Source organism: Scylla paramamosain, chromosome 10 (genome assembly GCF_035594125.1).
Source record: "Scylla paramamosain isolate STU-SP2022 chromosome 10, ASM3559412v1, whole genome shotgun sequence".
NCBI lineage: Eukaryota > Metazoa > Arthropoda > Malacostraca > Decapoda > Portunidae > Scylla > Scylla paramamosain.
Genome location: NC_087160.1, coordinates 4,760,001 through 4,781,811, shown reverse-complemented (window position 1 = coordinate 4,781,811; position 21,811 = coordinate 4,760,001). Strand labels below are relative to the sequence as shown.

The 21,811-nt window shown below is 40.1% G+C and overlaps 1 protein-coding gene across 3 annotated transcripts in view; it reads right to left on the bottom strand.

The window, feature by feature from the left end:
- LOC135104133 (FMRFamide receptor-like) overlaps window positions 1-21,811 on the bottom strand; it is a 159,283-nt gene that overhangs the window by 8,137 nt on the left and 129,335 nt on the right. For all 3 annotated transcript variants that reach the window (XM_064011163.1, XM_064011164.1, XM_064011162.1), the window contains 3 exons: window positions 2,873-3,150; window positions 903-1,269; window positions 37-201 (listed from right to left, as the gene is read on the bottom strand). In XM_064011163.1, coding sequence (XP_063867233.1) covers window positions 37-201; window positions 903-1,269; window positions 2,873-3,117 — 777 coding nt within the window. In that variant the 5' untranslated portion in view covers window positions 3,118-3,150. The remainder of the gene's footprint in view (window positions 1-36; window positions 202-902; window positions 1,270-2,872; window positions 3,151-21,811) is intronic.

Genomic DNA, 21,811 nt, shown 5'->3' with positions numbered 1-21,811 from the left:
CAGTCAGAGGATTAATATTAATGCTGGCTAACTCACCTCTCTATAAATGAAGAAGTTGAAGATCATGAGGCAGAGGAAGGGGACGAGGTACATCACGAAGAGGTACAGCCACATGATGTAGAACTCGATGTAGAAGGAGTTGAGTCTTAGCTGGGTAGGGATCACGATTCTCAGGGTTTTCTCGTCATCAGTGAAACATTCCTGTCCGGAGGGGAAGGTTGGGTTTAGGTTACTTCAAAATCGTTCTTCATATAGTGACAGAGATGAGACACTATGGTATCTTAAAATACTGCCATGTCAGTTTGTTTACATTATTCTTAATAAAAAAAAAAAAGAGAAACAGTGCAAAGATAAATTAATGTGATATCTTAAAATGCTTTCATGTCAGGTTCTGTACATTTTTCTTCATATAATGGAAGTAATAACAGCACAGATAAAGTAATGCGCCATTCTAAAATATTTTCATGTTAGCTTCTAGAGATAACCCTTCATTTAGTGGGAGGAACCACAACAAAGACGAAATAAACATTCTTCTAGTGTTCTCATGTCAAGTTTTGTGGATAATTTTCATATTCGGTGAACAAAAGTAACAAAGATGAAGTACTGTGATATTTTCTTAGTTTTCAACTCATCATTTCTCGTCCTATCTTGATTACTGACCCTGAGAATTTTGCCTACGTCAACCTTGTTATATCCCTTATACAACTTGAAGACGTCACTTTAAAACACTTTACACTTTATTATGCTTGTTATTACAAAAGAAAAACATTAAACATTGTACGGATAAGTAGACAAACAGCTATTGAGACTAAGCTTTTAGAGAAACGTATACATGAAATAAACATTTGTCAGATCAGATGACTATGAAAACCACGGAAAGAACGAAGCCTGACATGGCTCACCTTCGTGGTCACCTCCCAGAACCGCGGCAGGTTGTACAGGATGGAGAGAAAAGCCACACTCATCACGTATATCTTCGCCCTGCCGTAGGTACATAACACGCGTGCTCTGAGGGGGCGGCACACGGCTATGTACCGCTCCAGGGTCACAGTGACGGTGAGGTACACGGAGCCCGTCTGCGCGATGAGGGCGAGGGGGAAGATGATGGGCGTGATGAGCTGGTAGATGCCCTGCGAGTACCATTCCATCGTCTGTGTGTACTCGCAAATCTCCGGCAGGCCGAACATCAGGATGGACGTGGTGGTGACGATCATGTCGAAGGAGGTGAGGCCGATCAGGCAACAGTTGATGGAGGACTGCATCTTGGGTCTGGCGGAGGGACGGGGGCGTGAGACGGTGGTGGTGGTGGTGGTGGTGGTGGTGGTGGTGGTGGTGAGAGAGAGAGAGAGAGAGAGAGAGAGAGAGAGAGAGAGAGAGAGAGAGAGAGAGAGAGAGAGAGAGAGAGAGAGAGAGAGAGAGAGAGAGAGAGAGAGAGAGTAAATATCATCATAACAAGAACAACAACAATAATAATAATAATAATAATAATAATAATAATAATAATAATAATAATAATAATAATAATAATAATAATGCTGAGACATTTTGGACAAGTGGAGGAAGAAGGTGTAAGAAAAAGCGGGAGTGGCGAGGTCAGTCTATTTCCCGGCTAGTTTCGCTGCGTGCTTCTTCAAGGGAACTGAAGCAGATAGCGAAACAAGTCGGGAAATAAGCTTACCTCGTCAGACCCTTTCTTCTTTACATCTTCTCCCAGTAATAATAATGATAAAATTTTGAAAGTTGGAATTCGCAAGTAATCCATGAAAGTGTATTCTTTCTCTTAATATTTTTTTTTACTTATTAGTTTCTCTGTTTAAATAAGTTTTTTCTTTGTCTTAATCCAAAAGCCCCACAGTCGTACTAATGAGGAAACACAGGCATAGTGATTAATGATAGCACTTTTTTTAATTTTTCAAGCGACAACTTATTTTAGCTTATTTTACTTTTATTATTATTATTATTATTATTATTATTATTATTATTATTATTATTATTATTATTATTATTATTATTACTTATTTTTCTTACAATCCAAAGACCTATCAACTAACCCTTTCACTTCTATGGATAGTACTCAAACTTTATGAAACACGGCGCAAGTTTGAAGCAAGATTTAGAAGGAGTAGAGGCCGCGGCAGGAGTGAGGGAGCAGTGCACGTCTCTCAGCGTCAGTTGCTTTAATTACTGTTGTTTTGCTTCCTGTTGAGCTAATAATAAAAAAGGATAACTCAGATGACACGCGGGTATCGTGCCCTTCTAAGGTGTGAGGGAGACTGGCTTACAGGGCAAAGTCAGTCAGTAAATGAACAAGCCTCACCCACTATGCTCTCCCCTCCCTAGAATAATAATAAAAATAAACAAAAAAATCAGAAACATTACCAGTGAGAGGATTAATTAAAGGATGTATATGATAATTAATTTTGGATAACATACATTTTCTCAAGCAATATTTTTTTTTTGCAAGTGAGATTTTTTGTTGTTCTTGTTCTTCTTCTCCTCCTCCTCCTCCTCCTCCTCTTAGCAATTATCGTAGTCTTTGTGCTAGTAATTAGTGTATAATAGTGAAATCAGGTAGCCTAAAAAGGACCTACGGATCTGCTGCTGCTTATATTCCTTTTTAATTGTTCTCCTTGTTCTCCTCGTCCTTCACTATCCCTTCTTCCCCTCCTCCTCGTCTTTCTTCTCCTCCTCTTGTCCCTTCTCCTCTTTTTCCTCCTCCTCCTTGTCCTTCTTCTCTTTTTCCTCGTCCTCCACTACCCCTACTCCTCCTCCTCCTCGTCCTTTTCCTCACGTTCCTCCTCCCACCCCTCCCCAGACCTCTTCCTTTTGCAGCGGTGTCTTAGAATAAGCCACACCAGCAACCACAACCCACCTGGAGAGAATGGTGATGGAGATGAAGTTCCCGGCGAGGCCCAGGAGCCCCACGGAGGTGAGCAGCACGCCGTACACCACGAAGCGCATCAGGCGGGGCGTGGGCATCGTGGTGTTGTAGGTTTCCAGGCACATCTCATCCATGGTCTTCTGGTAACTCTCATTGGAGCTCAGAATGTAGTCGTCTTCCACCACTAAGGGCGAGTCCCCGCTGCCCGCCATGTCTGTGTCATTCATGGACAGCATCGTGAATTGAAGAGATCCGTGTTGGTTGGTTATCTGTGGGAGAGAGAGGGAGAGTGATGGTCAAGTGTGAGATATTTAACCCTTTCACCGCGACACGAAGCAATTAGCAGCACCAGAAACAATGCGTGAAGTTTTTATATTTTTTTTATAAGCAAAAAGTTTACGATGAAAAAATACATTTCGCAATATCTTCCCAGTTCAAAGATCGGATTTGGCTGCAGAACAAGTAAAGGTGTCTCAAAGTGATTGGTAATTAGGGAAAGGTGAGCCAAGTGTGCTGTGAAAGTAAGGCATGGTGGTTGCTTCATGAGGTGTTGCTTCATCTGCTACAAAGTGTGTGATGATTGTCTGCTACAGATGCGGGGAGGAATACGTCTGTGAGATTGATATATTTGGTGTTGTGACGGTTAGTTATAGTTGGAAGAGTTCTGAAGGCGTGTGCTGCTCTGGAGGCGGAGGAGGAGGAGGAGGAGGAGGAGGAGGAGGAAAAGGAGGAGGGGGAGGGTAACGACGATGACAATAATTAAGTTAAAACACAGTAGCTCAGATATAGTTAAGATCCACGCACAAATTGGAAAAATAAATACCAGAGAGAGAGAGAGAGAGAGAGAGAGAGAGAGAGAGAGAGAGAGAGAGAGAGAGAGAGACACACACACACACACACACACACACACACACACACACACACACAGCTCATACATCCTTGCCAAAATAACGAATGGACTGAGCTGCATCCCGCCAAATGAACAAGCGCGACTGTCGTGTTGGGACGTGTTCACTTGCTCTATTTTATCTGCGCCCGACAAGAGGTAACGAGAAATCTGTCTACCCATCAGTCAGTTTTTTCAATCATCTGTCTGTCTACGGTTAAAAAAAAAAAAAAAAAGAGTCCAGTCTGTCTGTTTATTGAGAGATGTAATTGCCTCTCTCTCTCTCACTCACTCTCTGCCTGTTTGTCTGCCTGTGTATGTGTGATTATTTGTATGTTTGTTTGTGTGTGTATCGACGCTATATGACCGTAGGTATTGTTGAGTCATGCAATTAATTATGTCAGCTCTCTCTCTCTCTCTCTCTCTCTAAGACGAACCCTTCTCTACCCTTACTCTTACCCCCTGCCCCCTTACACACACATATTTACACTTCCCTATACATTTCAAACAAACCGCACTCTTTCTTTGCAAAAAATCCCAAGATCGCATTGTTGCTATGATTTCATAAACTTTAAGAACAAGAAAAAAAAAGTAAAAGAAAAAGCCAGAAAAAAACATGAACGCCAGCGGGTGCTACGAGGGCCCTCTGACGGTGACTGTGCGAACCCTTCAAGGACAGTCCCTGGTGGTGCAGACGTGGGGCCACAGGAGCGTGTTGCAGCTGAAGGCAATACTGGGGCGAGTGTGGGACCTGTACAGCGAGGACATCCACCTGGTGTACCGCGAGCAGTCACTTCACAACAGCCGCCTTCTGGGGACCTACATGGCTGATGCCGCGTCGGTCACTCTGGTGCCTCGCCTCTCCACTGGGTTTTGAAGGTTAGGTTTCGTTACGCTTGTTTCTTAGGCGTTTGGGGTCCTGTCTCTCTACTACTTGTTTCTCTTGTGTTTCTTACGTCATCAGAGCACATGTGTTTAGTTTAGTTACCCTTGTCTACTTGATTTTGTTGTTTGTAATGATGTTTTGAAGGTTAGGTTAAATTAGGTTAGGTTAGCTTAGATTAAGTTAGGTTTTGGTTAGGTTAGGTTAGGTTAGGTTGGGTTGGGTTAGATTTCATTAGGTTAGGTTAGATTAGGTTTCGTTATACCTCTTTGCTCGGGGTCCTGTTCCTCCAGACATTTGTTTCTCTTGTGTTTCTTACGTCATGAAGCCACACGTGTTAGTTTATTTTCCCTTATAACATGGAAATAAACGTCATTTACCTCGAAAAGCAAGTCTTCTTCCCCTGTCACCCTTGCCATCTTTATTTCGTGAGTTGTTGATGGTGTTTTTCTTTCTCGTGTCTTTAATGTACGCGTTAGTTTCCTAAGTATTAATTCTTTCGTGTCTCGCTTTGTTAAAATTCACGAGTTTGTTTCGTTCGTCATGTTTGATTTCCTAGTTGTTGTTTACTGTAGTTATTAACAGGAGAAACACTCTTGAAAGCCTGGCTAATCATCTCTGTGGCCTTTGAAAACAGTCGTGGTGAGAGAGCAAAGGGTTTCTGAAAATTGTCCCAACATGTTTGAGAATACACCCCGGGTATACGAAGAGCGTGGTGGGGGAATGACAACCACCAGCACAGCCCCACGCCCACGTAGCAGGTGGGGACTCGTTCATCAGCGCGGGGAATAAATCAGGTCGTGACGTTTGTGTGATGATGAGGAAATTACACTTTTTGCTGAGGCTAAGTGGCGGTAATTATGATATAGGCACCATGACAGAGAGAGAGAGAGAGAGAGAGAGAGAGAGAGAGAGAGAGAGAGAGAGAGAGAGAGAGAGAGAGAGAGAGAGCTTACTGTATATTTACCTAATTTTTTTCTTCCGGCATTAGGTATTGCCAAATGACAGTATTCTGCGTGTCAAGAGTAACAAGTATATGTAGAAATAATTACTGTACTACGTTTGTTGCTTTATAGTCAAAATAAACTGATAAAAAGAAAAAAAAAATCTTTAAATTTGGTTAGTATCTGCACACACCACTTCCTCGTGTGTGTGTGTGTGTGTGAGAGTCATCCTGGCTTCCCTCTCGTTATCTTGCTTCCACTGTCAATTACATTTTTCGCCACATCAGTAAGACAACTTTTCCGCAGCGTCCAGGCCAACTTTAGTCCCTCGAGCTGCGTGAACTTCCTCTTCTTAAATGGTTCGTCTCCCGCTTTCCACTGCTTCGCTTTAATCAAGGGTCGTGAAGCCTCGGATCGCAGCTCTTGAACCCTGAGCTTGAAACGTGTGTAGTGTGTGTGTGTGTGTGTGTGTGTGTGTGTGTGTGTGTGTGTGTGTGTGTGTGTGTGTGGTTTCGAAACTGCTTCGTTGCTTGCTTGTTTGCTCCGTATGGAATGTGTTGGAATTATTATTATTATTATTATTATTATTGTTATTATTATTATTATTATTATTATTATTATTGTTATTTGGGTTATTGTTTTTTTGTTATTGTTATTATTGTTGTTACTGATATTAGTATTGTTGTACTTATTGTTGGTGTTGTTATAGTAGTATTAGTAGTAGCGGTTGTTGTTGTTGTTGTTGTTGATGATGATATAGTAGTAGTAGTAGTAGTAGTAGTAGTAGTAGTAAAAGTAGTTGTTGTTGTTGTTTTTGTTGCTTTTCATTATTATTATTAGTATTATTATTATTATTATTATTATTATTATTATTATTATTATTATTATTATTACTATTATTATTACCATTATTATTATTGTAATTTGTATCATCATTTTCACCACTATTTCTGCTCCCCCCTGTGATGTTTTATTTCGTACATTCCTTTTTCATCTAGTTGTAATACGAGTAACTTTTGCCAATTAGTGATATGCATGTGTTTTTTTTTTTATCTCTCTCCCTTAAAATTTGCAGCATTAATAATGAAAACAGTACTCTCTCTCTCTCTCTCTCTCTCTCTCTCTCTCTCTCTCTCTCTCTCTCTCTCTCTCTCTCTCTCTCTCTCATTCAGCCACCCAACAGACGACACTATTCAGTATGTGTCACGTGACTTAAACAAGCACAAACACCAAATAAGACCAAACGTTACACAAACAACAGTGATCTTGTGGAGTAACAGGCAGTGACGGATGAGAGAGAGAGAGAGAGAGAGAGAGAGAGAGAGAGAGAGAGGAGAGAGAGAGAGAGAGAGAGAGAGAGAGAGAGAGAGAGAGAGAGAGAGAGAGAGAGAGAGAGATATTTGCAGGGAAGGATATATATGGAATGTTGATATTGATGATACTGAGACACACACACACACACACACACACACACACACACACACACACACACACACACACACACACACACACACACACACACACACACACCTTACCTTCACTATGACAGTCCAGCCACTACCACATCCACGTCCACCACCACCACTACTACTACTACTATTATTACTACTACCTCAGCGACCACCACCACTACCACCACCACCACCACTCTGATCCATCACCATGATCAAACACACCAACAACTCTGTCAATAAACACGAAATAATAACTTCTTCACTCTCCTCCTCCTCCTCCTCCTCCTCCTCTTCCTCCTCCTCCTTCTCCTCCTCCTCCTTTTCCCTCATCCTCCACTTTCCCTTCCCTTTCTATTCCTCTTTCTCCTCTCCTTCTTCCTCTTCCTCCACTTTCCCTACCCTTCTCCTCTTCCTCCTCCTCCTTTTCCTCCACCCTCCCCTCACCTTATTCCCTTTCTTCCTTCCTCTTCTTCCTCCTCCTCCACTTTCTCTTCCCTTACATCCACCTTTCTCCTCTTCCTCCTCCTTCTTCCATTTTTCCACTGTCTTTTCCTTTTATCCCTCTTTTCCGTTCCTCTTTCTCTTCTTCCTCCTCTCATTCTCCTCCCTCCGTTCCCTTTATTTCCCTCTTCTCCTTCCTCCATCCTTCACCTTCCCTTCACATCCATCTCCCTTCTTCTTCTTCTTCATCTCCCCTCTACATCTCTATACCTCCTGATCATCTTCCTCCTCCTCCTCCTCATCCTCTTCAGGCCCTCGAGCACTGTTGCCAGCCTCCCCCTCTCTACTCGTGGCGTCAGGAACAAGATGACAGCGTAAATAAACGAGACGCCTCTCTCTCTCTCTATGGTTGGCCGTACACGTCACTATAAGCTACAACAAATCAGATATACGGAGATAGACACTAGAATGGGTTCAAAGGGTTGTGGTTGAGGGGAACTAACTTAATGGGAATGTGGGAAGTGTGAAAGGGTTATTAGGTTAGGTAGTTTTAAGTGGTTGGTAGTTGGTTAGGTTAGGTTAGGTTAGGTTAGTTTAGTTTCAATTTGGTTTGTATTCCTTAATGTTTCTCTCTCTCTCTCTCTCTCTCTCTCTCTCTCTCTCTCTCTCTCTCTCTCTCTCTCTCTCTCTTATCAAGGAGGATAGATATAAAATTGCAGTTGTGGATGAGGGGAACTAAATAGGGGCGTGATGAGTGTGCAAGTATTTGATTGGTTGGTTTAAAGAGGAGATTGAATAATTTTTTGGTTTATATTCTTAAGTGTTCTCTCTCTCCTCTCTCTCTCTCTTCTCTCTCTCTCTCTCTCATCCTCTCTCTCTCTCTCTCCTCTCTCTCTCTCTCTCTCTCTCTCTCTCTCTCTCTCCTCTCTCTCTCTCTCTCTCTCTCTTATCAAGGGAAATGAATATAAAAAAAAATGGTTCGCAGATAAGATTGTAGATGAGGGGAACTAACTTAACTGGAATGTGATAAGTGTGAAAGCATTAGATTGATTGGTTTCAAGAGGAAGTTGCATAAGTTTTCAGCGTGTAATCTTGTATTCCTAAATGCTTACCTTTTGATCAGGGTACATAAACGTAAAATTGGATAAGGGAAACAAACTTCAGCAACGTGGTAAGTGTGAAGGTATTAGATTAAGTAATTTTAAGAGGAAGTTAACTTTTTATTTATTTATTTATTTGTTTATTTATTTATTTATTTTATTTATTTATTTTTATTTATTTATTTTTTTTGCTTATATTCTTAAATGGTTCCTCTCATCACGGTAGACAGACATAAAATTGATTCACAAATAGATTGAGTTTTTCATGAAGGAAACAAACTTCAGCAGCATAGTTAAGTATGAAAGTATTACATAAGATAGTGTAAAGAGGAGGTTGGATTAGTTTTCAGCACTTATCTTAAACGCTTTCCTCTCATTAGGACTATTTTCAAAGGCTACAGTGATGATAATTAGCCGGCTGGGCTGTCAAGGGTGCAGAAATGGTGGTGTGGGATCCTTGTTAAACCATCATGAAAACACTTAACGAGCCCATTAACTCCCACTAGAGCCAGCAAAGATGTAAGAGTTGGGACAGTGAGACGTTAAAGAACACGGGCTTATGAATGACGGATGGTAAGTGTTAAGATGCTCAGGGGCTGCCTTGTGAGGGTCAACTGGCCTATTGCAGTCTCCATTTCATTTTTTTTTTCTGTTTCTTATGTTCTTAACAATTTCCTTGCTAGTTCTCATGTTCTAACTACTCTAAGACATCTATTCTTGTCCTCCAGCCACCTCATAGCATTACACTAAGAGGAAATTGCTAAATCTACTCTCTTTAATTCCCTCTATTTCCTCTCTTGTCGATGTTTATGAGGATTTTATTGCCTCTAGTGCTCCGAATTGTTGGGTCTCGCTGTGAAAGGGTTAAAATCTCTTCACTTGATTAAGTTGTCCTGTTAACTTTCCTCTCCTTTCTTTTGTCTCCTGTCTCTGAGATGATATACTGAGAACACTGGTTGATCTATACACAAGCTATGTGCATAGTTTTCCATCAAGGCAGCTCACAAACACTTTAATTAGCTAGTTTAAGTCATACGCATGAGGAAGTACAGAAGATGGCAGGGAGTTTCAGGAGTTTGCCGGTGAAAGAAATGAAAGATTTTGAATACTGGTTATCTATAGTCTCTACACAAACTGTCTAGTGTTCAATCAGGGTGCCCCATAAACACTTTGGTTAGCCATTTCAAGTTAGGCAGGAGGAAATACAAATCCAGGTAGGGAGTTCCAGAGTTTGACGGTAAGAGGAGAAAAAGATTGAGAATACTTTTTTTTTTATTGTATATAGGAGGGCCATCGACCAAGGGCAACAAAATTATAATAAGAAAAAGCCCCACTGAGGTGCCAGTCCCCGAACAGTCAAAGGCGGTCGTTCTGGATACCTCAAAAACACTCTAGTTGGCCAGTTTTAGTCATACGCAGGAAGAAATACTGAAGCAGCCAGGGAGTCCCAGAATTTGCCAGTGAAAGGAATGAAAGATTGAGAATACTGGTTGGTCTGTACGCAAACAAAGTCTTCTATCAGCGCATCGTAAACACTGTAGTCGGCCAATCACTGGACTGTGTTGAGATTCGCTCCTAATTGTCCACATGTAATATTTATTCTGTCCAATTCTGCTTCACTGAGAAAAAAAAAAAAAAAAAAAAAAAAAAGCAGTTGATTTGGTTCCGATTCATTGAGCGAATAATTGAACTAAATTAGCTCGGCACGTGACTTTCAGCTTTACTGCCATTAGATGAAACTTGGAAACATAAACAACATTCCCTTTGTAAATATTATACGCATGTCTACTGCATTATTATGGCTAAGGGACACAGATAGCATGAAAACAAATAGACTTCAATATATTCTTCCTATTAATTCAGTTTTCTATCACTGCCATCACTATCATTCATTAAATTTAAGACGAATATCCTTCAATCATTGTATTGTTTTCCTGACTCAAAGCTTCGTCTTGAATATGGAAAGCTTAAAAGAAAATAAAGGGAAAGAAAAAAGATGAGGTCAAGTTACAGGAAAAAAAGTTGTTTCCCACTATTCTACATAAAAAGAGAAAGAGAAAAAAAAATGGAAGCTCAGAGATAAAAGGAACATCAAAGTGACATAAAAAGTAACTTCTCATATTCTGTTTACCTTTGTACTTTTGGCTGACTTAACTTTCTCAACAAACAGTAACCTATTCAAGCTGTACTGCTCTTGTTGATCACTCTACTGGCAAAAACTAAACTAAAAGTGAATGAATGAACGAATGGACAGAGAGAGAGAGAGAGAGAGAGAGAGAGAGAGAGAGAGAGAGAGAGAGAGAGAGAGAGAGAGAGAGAGAGAGAGAGAGAGTTGGTTAATTTCGTTTTCTCTAAGCTACAGAATTATTAAAGAGACCAATGGAACAGTAAGTTAATTTCTCCAACAGCTACAGAATTACAAACACTATCACCGAAAAAAAAAATGTCCTACAAACTGAAGGTGATTATAGAAAAAAAAGTCTAGGAGTGAAAGATTTAGTGAGAAAAAAACAACAACATTGAAATCTAGCGAAAAATTAAAGGCTGGCTTGGCTTTGGTATTATAATTCGGCTTTTCAAAGTAACTATCAGTACAAAACAACATTAACTACCATAGTAACTACCAGTAAAAACATTAACAACCGCCTGAGTCTAATTGCTCCTGCCCTGCTCTGACTTTAGTATTATTATTATTACTCGTTTCTTTATCGATATGTGCAGTCCATCAGTCAGTCAGTCAGTCAGTCAGGCAGTCAGGCAGTCAGTCAATCAGTCAATCAGTCAGTCAGTTAGTCAGTCAATCAGTCAATCAGTCAATCAGTTAGTCAGTCAATCAGTCAGGCAGTCAGACAGTTTCTCGTTCGTTCAGGCTTGTAATTAACGTGCTGGTTCATTCGCCACACCAGTCACTCATTCATTCATTAATTCAGTGATCTCTCTCTCTCTCTCTCTCTCTCTCTCTCTCTCTCTCTCTCTCTCTGCGGTAAAGGTAATTTTCCTCCACGAGAGAAAACACAAAGAGCATTCAACTTTTATATGTGGTAAAATATGACTCTCTCTCTCTCTCTCTCTCTCTCTCTCTCTCTCTCTCTCTCTTTCTGTGTGTGTGTGTGTGTGTGTGTGTGTGTGTGTGTGTGTGTGACCCCGTTTCCTTTCTTTGTTAGGGGTTTAGATAACACAGTGTAGATGAAAATGAATAAATAAAGAAAGAATAAGGGGAAGGGAGTGGTGATGAAGGGCGGAAGGGATGTGAAGGGAACAGAGAGAGAGAGAGAGAGAGAGAGAGAGAGAGAGAGAGAGAGAGAGAGAGAGAGAGAGAGAGAGAGCACATAATCAACGATGCAGAAAGTAGCATTGTTTTTTTATACATGGTAGCAAAAAGATCACAGTGAAGAGCCTTGAAATTTCCTGCAAAGCTAATGAAAAATATGTGGAGTTGAAAATATTTGCCTTTGATGTATTCTAAGTGTCCTGGTTGTGGTGGTGGACGAGAAGAAAATAAAGGTTAGTGGAACTGCCAGTGAACTCATGGTGAAATAAATAAATAAATAAATAAATAAATAAATAAAAAAAAAGAAAGTTAAAATTTATGTATATTTTTTTGTATCTGTTGTATTTCGTATTGTTTAGCACTGGTATGTTTCTGTATATATGTATTGTATGCCCGTACTGTTTACCAATTGCATATACATTTGTGTGTCTCTGTGTATACATTTCTGTGTTTCTGTGTGTATGTATTGTATCTTCGTATTGTGTAGGAATTGTGTATATTTGTGTATATGTGTATGTGTGGTTTTTGCATTTGTATGTGTATTTCCATGTATGTGTGTACTGCATTCTCGTCTTCTTCTTTTTGCATTTGTGTATATTTTTGTACTGTATCCTTGTTTTAGCATTTGTATATATTTCTGTATACACACGCAGCATCCTCGTATTGAACTGCAGTAAAAAAAAAAAAAAAAAAATCCAAGCGAACGTAATTGAACACTAGACGTATCAATCAATAATAATTAAAACGCTGACAACAACAACAACAACAACAACAACAACAACAACAACAACAACAACAACAACAACAACAACCAACACCAATACAAGTTGCAACACGTAAACAACACACAATAACAAGAAACAATAGACAACATGATAAATTCTTTTCTTTTTCATTTCGAGTCTTTTTTTTCTTTTTCCATTTCCTATTGCTCTTAGCCGCCAGCGAGGAAGAGAAAATAGAGGAGGAGGAGGAGGAGGAGGAGGAGGAGGAGGAGGAGGAGGAGGAGGAGGAGGAGGAGGAGGAGGAGGAGGAGATGGTTTTCAATATTGGGATCCACGGTGGGAGTAGCACAGAGGAAAAGGAAGGAAGGAAGGAAGGAAGGAAGGAAGGAAGGAAGGAAGGAAGGAAGGAAGGAAGGAAGGAAGGAGGGAGAGAACTAGAAGGAAAGAGGGAGAAAGAGAGGGTGCATTATGTTTCTCAGGAGTGCTGGAATAAAGGAGGAGGAGGAGGAGGAGGAGGAGGAGGAGGAGGAGGAGGAGGAGGAGGAGGAGGAGGGCGTAATAGAGGGATGAGAAGAAGAGAAGAATCATTTATTGGTCTTGAGGGATAATTAGTAAGTTGGGTCCACTCCTTACTCTCTCTCTCTCTCTCTCTCTCTCTCTCTCTCTCTCTCTCTCTCTCTCTCTCTCTCTCTCTCTCTCTCTTTTCTCATCTCCCTGTTTCTCGTTTTTCTTTGTTTATTTCCATCTTTTTCTGTTTTTTTTATATTCATTTTCTTTCCCTTCAATGTTTTCTTCTTTTGTGTGTTTATTGTTTTTCCCTTATTTTCCTCAGTTTTCTTCTCTTTTTTCCCTTTTCTTCATGGTTCTCTTTCCTGTTTCCTTTTTACTTGCCTCATAATTTTTTTTTTTTAGTTTCCCCTTCCCATTTTCTTTTTATTTTGCCTTCCAACTTTTTTTTTCTTTTAGTTTTCCCTTCCCTTCTTTCTTTTGTTATTTGCCTCCCTATTTTCTTTTTTCTTTTATTTTTAGTTTCCCTTTCTCGTTTCTTTTTTACTTACTTCCCAATTTTCTTATATTTTTTTTCCTATTTTTATTTATTTTCTATCAGTTTCCCCTTTCTCGTTTTCCTTTTCCTCTTTACTGGGCCACCTGTCTTCCTTTCGAATTTTCCTCCTGGACTGTCCTCAGGGAACATGCAGACACTTTCCTTAATACACCGATATCGGCAATTTTTCCTCCTATACCTTGAATTTCTCTCTTCTCCTCCTCTTTCTCCGCCTCTTCCCCGTTTTCTATTTTCTTCCATGACTCCAGCAGCAGTACACACTCTCTCTCTCTTTCCCCTTCATAAACAGAACCTCCTTCTTCTCTCTTCTTCTTCCTCCTTCTATTCCACATTCTTTTTCTGCTTCCCCTTCTTCTTCTTCCTCCTCTTCCTCCTCCTCCTCCTTCAGCGCCTCCTTCAGCACTCAACTATTATCACTCGGCGGCTTTAAGACCCAAGGGAAGGTCTTCATGAATATAGACTTGTACTCATGAAGCATTTGTGTGTGTGTGTGTGTGTGTGTGTGTGTGGAAGGGGGTGTAGGTGGGTGGGTTCGTGTGTGTTATCATGGTTGTTGTTATTGTGATGGTGGTGGTGGTGGTGGTGGTGGTGGTAGATGAAGTATATTTAGTAGTAGTAGAGATTGTACGTGATAAGAATAATAGTACCAATAGTGATAACAGAAGCATAGTTTTAATAATAGTGGCAACAAACTTAGTCTAACTGAACTTAAAACTAACTTAAATTACCACATGTACTACTACTACTACTACTACTACTACTACTACTACTACTACCACTACCACACCATAAAACACAAACACAAACCCTTCTCGAAATAAACCATAGGAAAAAAAAAAGAAAAAGAAAAAAGAAGACAACACGAACACAAGAAGAGACGAAACGAAGGGAGACAACAAAACAAAGAAAAAGAAAAAGAAAAAAAAGAAAAAAAGAAAAGAGAAAAAAATAAGAGGTAGAAAAAAAAAAAAGAAAAAGGAAAAAAGAAAAAGAAAAAAACTAAGAGGTAGAAGTCCCCTGAACATGCAAAGGCCACAAAACACATCCTCTAGCAATTATCATAGTACCTTCCCTCCAACCCTCCCTCCCTCCGTACATTAAGGGAGAGAGAGAGAAAGCGAGAGAGAGAGAGAGAAAGAGAGAGAGAGAGGGACCGAGGATTGGGGTACGAAAACGATATAGAATGTAATGTAAAAAAGTATCCTATGTAACTCTATGTAATGCCTTGATGTAATTCCTATGTAATTTCTGTCCCTGTCTCAGTTCATCCCCCTTGCCCTTCCTACTCTGATCCTTTCTCATTGAGGGATTATCATTACTTGGGGATGAGTCAGGGAGAGGCGAGGAGTGACTGGACTGCTGGTTATGACTGCTTGGGTGAAGGAGAGGTGAGGGAGGGAGCGAGGGAGGGATAGAGACAAACAGAGAGAGAGATAGAGAGATAGACAGACAGGATATAATTGAGAAAATCGATAAAAGGAAGATAGGGAGGCAACAAATGTAGATTAAATGAAATACGAACAAGAGGGTGAGAGAGAGAGAGAGAGAGAGAGAGAGAGAGAGAGAGAGAGAGAGAGAGAGAGAGAGAGAGAGAGAGAGAGAGAGAGAGAGAGAGCAACGACCTCATGTTTTGGTTGTTTATTATCCTACAGTGAAGGAAGAGGGGAAAGGTGGAGGAGGAGGAGGAATACGGAGGAGGAGGAGAAGGAGGAGGAGGAGGAGAAGGAGGAGGAGGAGGAGGAGGAGGAGGAGGAGGAGGAGGAGGAGGAGGAAGAGGAGGAATAATAATAATAATAATAATAATAATAATAATAATAATAATAATAATAATAATAATAATAATAATAATAATAATAACAACAACAACAACAACAACAACAACAATAATGATGATAATACGAAGAAGAAAAAGAAGAAAAAAAGAAGAAGGAAAAGAATGGAGAGAAAAATGAATAGACACGAAGGAGGCGGATAAAAAGGAACTGTGGAGAAGAAAAAAATGATGATGATGATGATGATGATGATGATGATGATGATGGTAATGATGATGACAAGCGAGAACAAAAATAAATAAGAAGAACAAGAAGAAATACCACCAGCACCACCACCACCACCACCAACAACAACAACAACGAGGATAAGAGGAGGAAAAAAAAAAAAGATAGGTAAAAGCGCACCAATCCCCTCCTTATTACCCTCTAAAGGCGGGAATCATGATGCCAGTGACCTGTATCCATCACTCCGACTCTCCTCAGTGTCTGGTAAGCACTTGAACACACTTGAGCGGCCCCGTGATTGCAGAGGTGAGAGGAAAAGTGTTTCATGAGATAGAAGGATACGAAGATAAGAGAGGATATGAGGTGAAAGTTTTAGTTAGGATAGATAAGAGAATAGTATAAAATAGAAGAATAGAAGTTTAAATGGAGAGAAAGACAAATAGACATTTTTTATTTATTTATTTAGTTTTTTAGTTTTTGTGTGCTTAGTGTAGAAAATATAGGGATGCCATTTAAATATAGAACGCTGGGAACATGATGGCGCTGGAGGAGGAGGAGGAGGAGGAGGAGGAGGAGGAGGAGGAGGAGAAACAAAGGGAAGGAAGGGAGGAAAGAAGGAAGATAACCAAGAAAGGAGGAAGAAAGAAAAGAAGGAAAAGAAAGGGATGCCAGGGATTGCCTTTCTCTGGGTAAAATGGAGGAGGAGGAGGAATACAAAGGAATACAAAGGAAAGAACAGACAGCAACAGCCCTACTTGTCTGTGTGTCTATTCTACCACTACCACTACAGATTCTAAGAGTTAGAGGATGGAGGACACTAGGGGTCAAGGAAGGAAAACAAGAGAGCATAGGGAGAAGGAAAGGCTAAGATGTGATAGGAAAGGATGAAAGAGAAATTATACTATTCACTACAGTAACTAAAAAAAAAAAATTTATGTAGGCGCAAAGTACGTTATATGAGGGGTTGCTGCGAGGTGATTGTCCAACCTTTGTTTAAAAGTTTCTATTGTATTACTATCGACAATATGTGCTGGGAGAGAGTTCCAGACATTTACAATTCTATTAAAGAAATAATACTTAGCCTCGTCTGATCTGAAACGCTTACCTATAATCTTGTAACCATTATTTCTAGTGGTGTTGGAACTGTCAATGATGAGATAGTTGTTTACATTTACGTTATCAAAGCCCCGACACATTTTAAACAGTTCAATTAAGTCTCCTCGCATTCGCCGTTTCTCTAAACTGAACAAGTTGAGTTCCCTCAAGCGCCCCTCATAAGGCTAATTCCGCAGTCGTGGGAGGAGGAGGAGGAGGAGGAGGAGGTATAAAGAGTGTGCTAGTGCCAGTGTGGAGACAGAAGCAGCGACTAGAACAACAACAACAATAACAACAACAACAACAATAACAACAACAACAACAACAACAACACCAACAAAAGGAACAAGAAAGAAAAAAAAGAAAAGAGCAAGAAGAACAAGAAAGCACAACCACAAACGAACCACCTCAGCAACACCGGCATAACACAGCGTGACTTATTTCCTCCAATCACGTCTTCGCATCATTCATCCCCAGCGCTGAGAAGACTGCTGCGTTATCTCTCGCCCGTCACTCACTCCTGGCAGCTCTCAGGAGGAAATGAGGAGAAGCAGTGAGTGAGTGAGTGAGTGAGTGAGTGAGTGAGTGAGAGAGAGTGAGTGAGTGAGAGAGTGAGAGATGGAGTGATTAAGATAATGATTAAACAAATAAGCGACTGGGAAAGGGAGAGAGAGAGAGAGAGAGAGAGAGAGAGAGAGAGAGAGAGAGAGAGAGAGAGAGAGAGAGAGAGAGAGAGAGAGAGAGAGAAGGGTGGGAGGGGAATGGGGAAGGGAACAGGCACATAAATACACACAGGCCAAACAGACAAACAAACATTAGCAAACACAACGAGAGTGAGAGAGTTAAGCAAGTAAATTAATTAAGGTACGAGAGAGAGAGAGAGAGAGAGAGAGAGAGAGAGAGAGAGAGAGAGAGAGAGAGAGAGAGAGAGAGAGAGAGAGAGAGAGAGAGAGAGAGAGAGACGATAAGAAACTGCACAGAGGCGACCACGACGACAATGACAGACACCAGAGGAGACACAGACGAGGCAAAGACAAGACGCCATCAAACGCTCCATACACTCCCACTTCTACACGTCATAACACGTTGCATCATCCTCGCCTGGCCGGGGTAATAACTTCCTGAGAGAGAGAGAGAGAGAGAGAGAGAGAGAGAGAGAGAGAGAGAGAGAGAGAGAGAGAGAGAGAGAGAGAGAGAGAGAGAGAGAGAGAGAGAGAGAGAGAGAGAGAGAGAGAGTAATGTGTCCAAGTGTTTATAAAGATGAATGTTTGTGAAAAATATTACTGAAAGTCGAAATTGGTGATATTGATGATAGTGATGATAGTTGATGACAGTGATGGGGTAAAAATAGCTCAGGTATGTTAAGAGGTGATGTAAAATGTATTGATCTGCATGACTGATATGGTATTCTAGTGTATTTCCTGTTAGTTAGTTAGATAGTTAGTTAGTTAGTTAATGTGTGTGTGTGTGTGTGTGTGTACTACTAATGTTCTTCTCACCCTTTTTTTTTCTTCTTATACTCAATAGTAATAATATATAAAAGAGTAAAAATTAATACCTCAAATAAAAAAAACAACAACAATGATGATGGTGGTGATGATACTACTACTACTACTACAACTACTACTACTACTACTGCCACTACTACTACTACTACTACTACCACCACCACCAGTACCACCACTACTACTACTACTACTACTACTACTACTACTACTACTACTACTACTACTACTACTACTACTATTACTACTACTACTACTACTACCACCACTACTACTGAAAATAATAATAATAATAATAATAATAATAATAATAATAATAATAATAATAATAATAATAACAACAAGTCATGCAAATTCCACATCAAATTAACTGCATATAATATTTCTAGTAATTTATTTTTATTGCAAATCTAAAACCAAACTCATTACGGTATATCGAGACAGAGAGAGAGAGAGAGAGAGAGAGAGAGAGAGAGAGAGAGAGAGAGAGAGAGAGAGAGAGAGAGAGAGAGAGAGAGAGAGAATGTGAGCCATTTCATAAACGGTTGACTGAAGTTCTTAATGAGTGAGATGAAGGAGGAGGAGGAGGAGGAGGAGGAGGAGGAGGAGGAGGAGGAGGAGGAGGAGGAGGAGGAGGAGGAGGAGGAGGAGGAGAAGGACGACGTGTGTGTGTGTGTGTGTGTGTGTGTGTGTGTGTGTGTGTGATCTGGAACTCTTGACCTACAGTATACTCTAAACGCTCTCTCTCTCTCTCTCTCTCTCTCTCTCTCTCTCTCTCTCTCTCTCTCTCTCTCTCTCTCTCTGGCTACTGCTCCTCCTTTAAATACTTATCAAGTCTCTTTAGTGATGAGAGAGAGAGAGAGAGAGAGAGAGAGAGAGAGAGAGAGAGAGAGAGAGAGAGAGAGAGAGAGAGAGAGAGAGAGAGAGAGGGGGGGGAGAGGGAGAGAGACTCACCATAAAATTTCCTTCATGCTTGCTCTCATAATCATGCAAGGAAAACACCACTTAGATATAATGACACTTACCATTATACCTGATGAGTTTGTCAGCGAAACGACTCATTCTCTCTCTCTCTCTCTCTCTCTCTCTCTCTCTCTCTCTCTCTCTCTCTCTCTCTCTCTCTCTCTCTCTCTCTCTCTCTCCTTTATTCCCCTCCTCCTCCATTTTAATCTCCCTCCTTCCCTATCCTTCCTTTTTACAATTTAAGTTTTTGTCCCACAGTTTGAAAGTATTGGAAATTTGTACTGATTATACATCAAGGAGAGAGAGAGAGAGAGAGAGAGAGAGAGAGAGAGAGAGAGAGAGAGAGAGAGAGAGAGAGAGAGAGAGAGAGAGAGTGCTTTCCATAATTGAAACATATTGCTACTAAAAACTGTAATTTCCTGCTATTTCATACCTCACTGCCATATCTCTCTCTCTCTCTCTCTCTCTCTCTCTCTCTCTCTCTCTCTCTCTCTCTCTCTCTCTCTCTCTCTCTCTCGCATTTTTTTCCCTTTATTTATTTATTTATTTATTTATTCCTTTCACAGCAAGTGGCTCAGATGATGCAAAGAAAACGGCTTTTTTTCATGGCATCCTGAAGTATATTGTGCTTCGCTTCGTGTGCTAAAAACGGACAACAGCACATCCTGAGCAACGCAACTCTGGCATCACTTTAAATAATGTTTCGCGAGAGGGAGGATGATAATAATAATAATAATAATAATAATAATAATAATAATAATAATAATAATGATAATAATAATAATAATAATAATAATAATGAGCGCTATAGAAATAAAGTATAAAGTATATCAAAGGAAGTGTGTGTGTGTGTGTGTGTGTGTGTGTGTGTGTGTGTGTGTGTGTGTGTGTGTGTGTGTGTGTGTGTGTGTGTGTGTGTGTGTGTGTGTGTGTGTGTGTGTGTGACAGACTGACAGAAAGTGAAAGGAAACGATGGAAAGAAATGATAGAAATCTCAAAATCTATTATTAAAGATGATGATGATGATGATGATGATGATGATGATGATGATGATGATAATAATAATAATAATAATAATAATAATAATAATAATAATAATAAGAAGAAGAAGAAGAAGAAGAAGAAGAAGAAAAAGAAGAAGAAGAAGAAAAAGAAGAAAAGAAGGAAAAGAAGAGGGAAAAGAAAAAGGAGGAAGAGGAGGAAGGAGAGGACAAGAAGAAAAAGAACAACAACAACAACAACAATGGTGATAACAAAAAAAATCATAACAATGAACAAAATAATATAAATGACAATGATAATAATAATAATAATAATAATGATAATAATAATAATAATAATAATAATAATAATAATAATAATAACAAAAGATAAACGATACAACAACAACAACAACAACAACAACAACCAAAAACAAATACCACTACCATCACTAATAACAATACTTCTACTATAACTCCCACCACCACCACCATCACCACCACCACCACCAAAACAACACTAACAACCTAACAACAGAATAAGAAAACCCACCAAACCACCAATGCCAACACGATCAGACAGCAAATTAGAAGTGACTCGCTTTCTGAAGGAGGACTCGAGCTCATCCCTCTACCACCACCACCAATCCTTTATATCAGCAGGCCCTCGAGGCACACACAGCCCGCCACCACACACTGCCTGCAATATCAGTGTCTGGCTAAAAGCTCTCTAGGAACACGGCGCCAGACCTCAATTTCCCGCTGGACTGGAGGAGGAGCAAGAGGAAGAGATGGCAGGGGCGGTAATGGTGGTGATGAAGGACGGAGACAATGGACTGAAGCACACCGAAGGATATGTACAGAAGGAAGAGGTGGAAGAGAACGAAGAGGTGGAAGAGAACGAGGAGGAGGAAATGACGGTAAAGGATGAAGACAATTACAAGAAGGAACAGAAATAGTGGAGAACAAGGAAGCGAAGGATATATAATAATATGTTTAGAATGAAGAAGTGAAAGAGATCGAGGAAGAAGAGGAAGAGTTAAAAGACTAAGTGGTTATGAAAATGGAAGAAAACAACAAGTGAGAGGAAGGATAGAAATAGAAAAGCATGGGAGATAAGAAGTGAACGATATAGATGAAGCAAGAGAAAAAAAAAACGAGGAGGAGGAGGAGGTGGAGGAGAAAAGGAGCAAGGAAATGGCGGTGAAGAAGGATGAAGACGACAAGGAGAGACAAAAATAATGATGTGTGTGAAGGAAGAAGAAAGCAAAGGATACAGAATAATGTAGAAGAAAGAAATGGAGGAGAACAAGAATTAAAAGATGATCACGACAAGGAAGAAGGAAGATGAAGGACAAAAGATGAAAGATAGTAGACAGGGAGATGGAATAGACATCAAAATAAGCAATGCCGAAAAAAGAAGGAAAAGAAAGACAATAAAATGAAGAAAACATGGGAAATGAAGAAGGAATTAAGTAAAAAAAGACGATGAGATAGAAAGACAAGATATAGGACATGAGACGAGGAGGTGGTAAGGAGGGAGGAGAAGAAGGAGGAGGAGGAGTGGGAAGGAATACGTGGAAAGCTTGACTATTCATAATTAACCACAAGAATCAATGG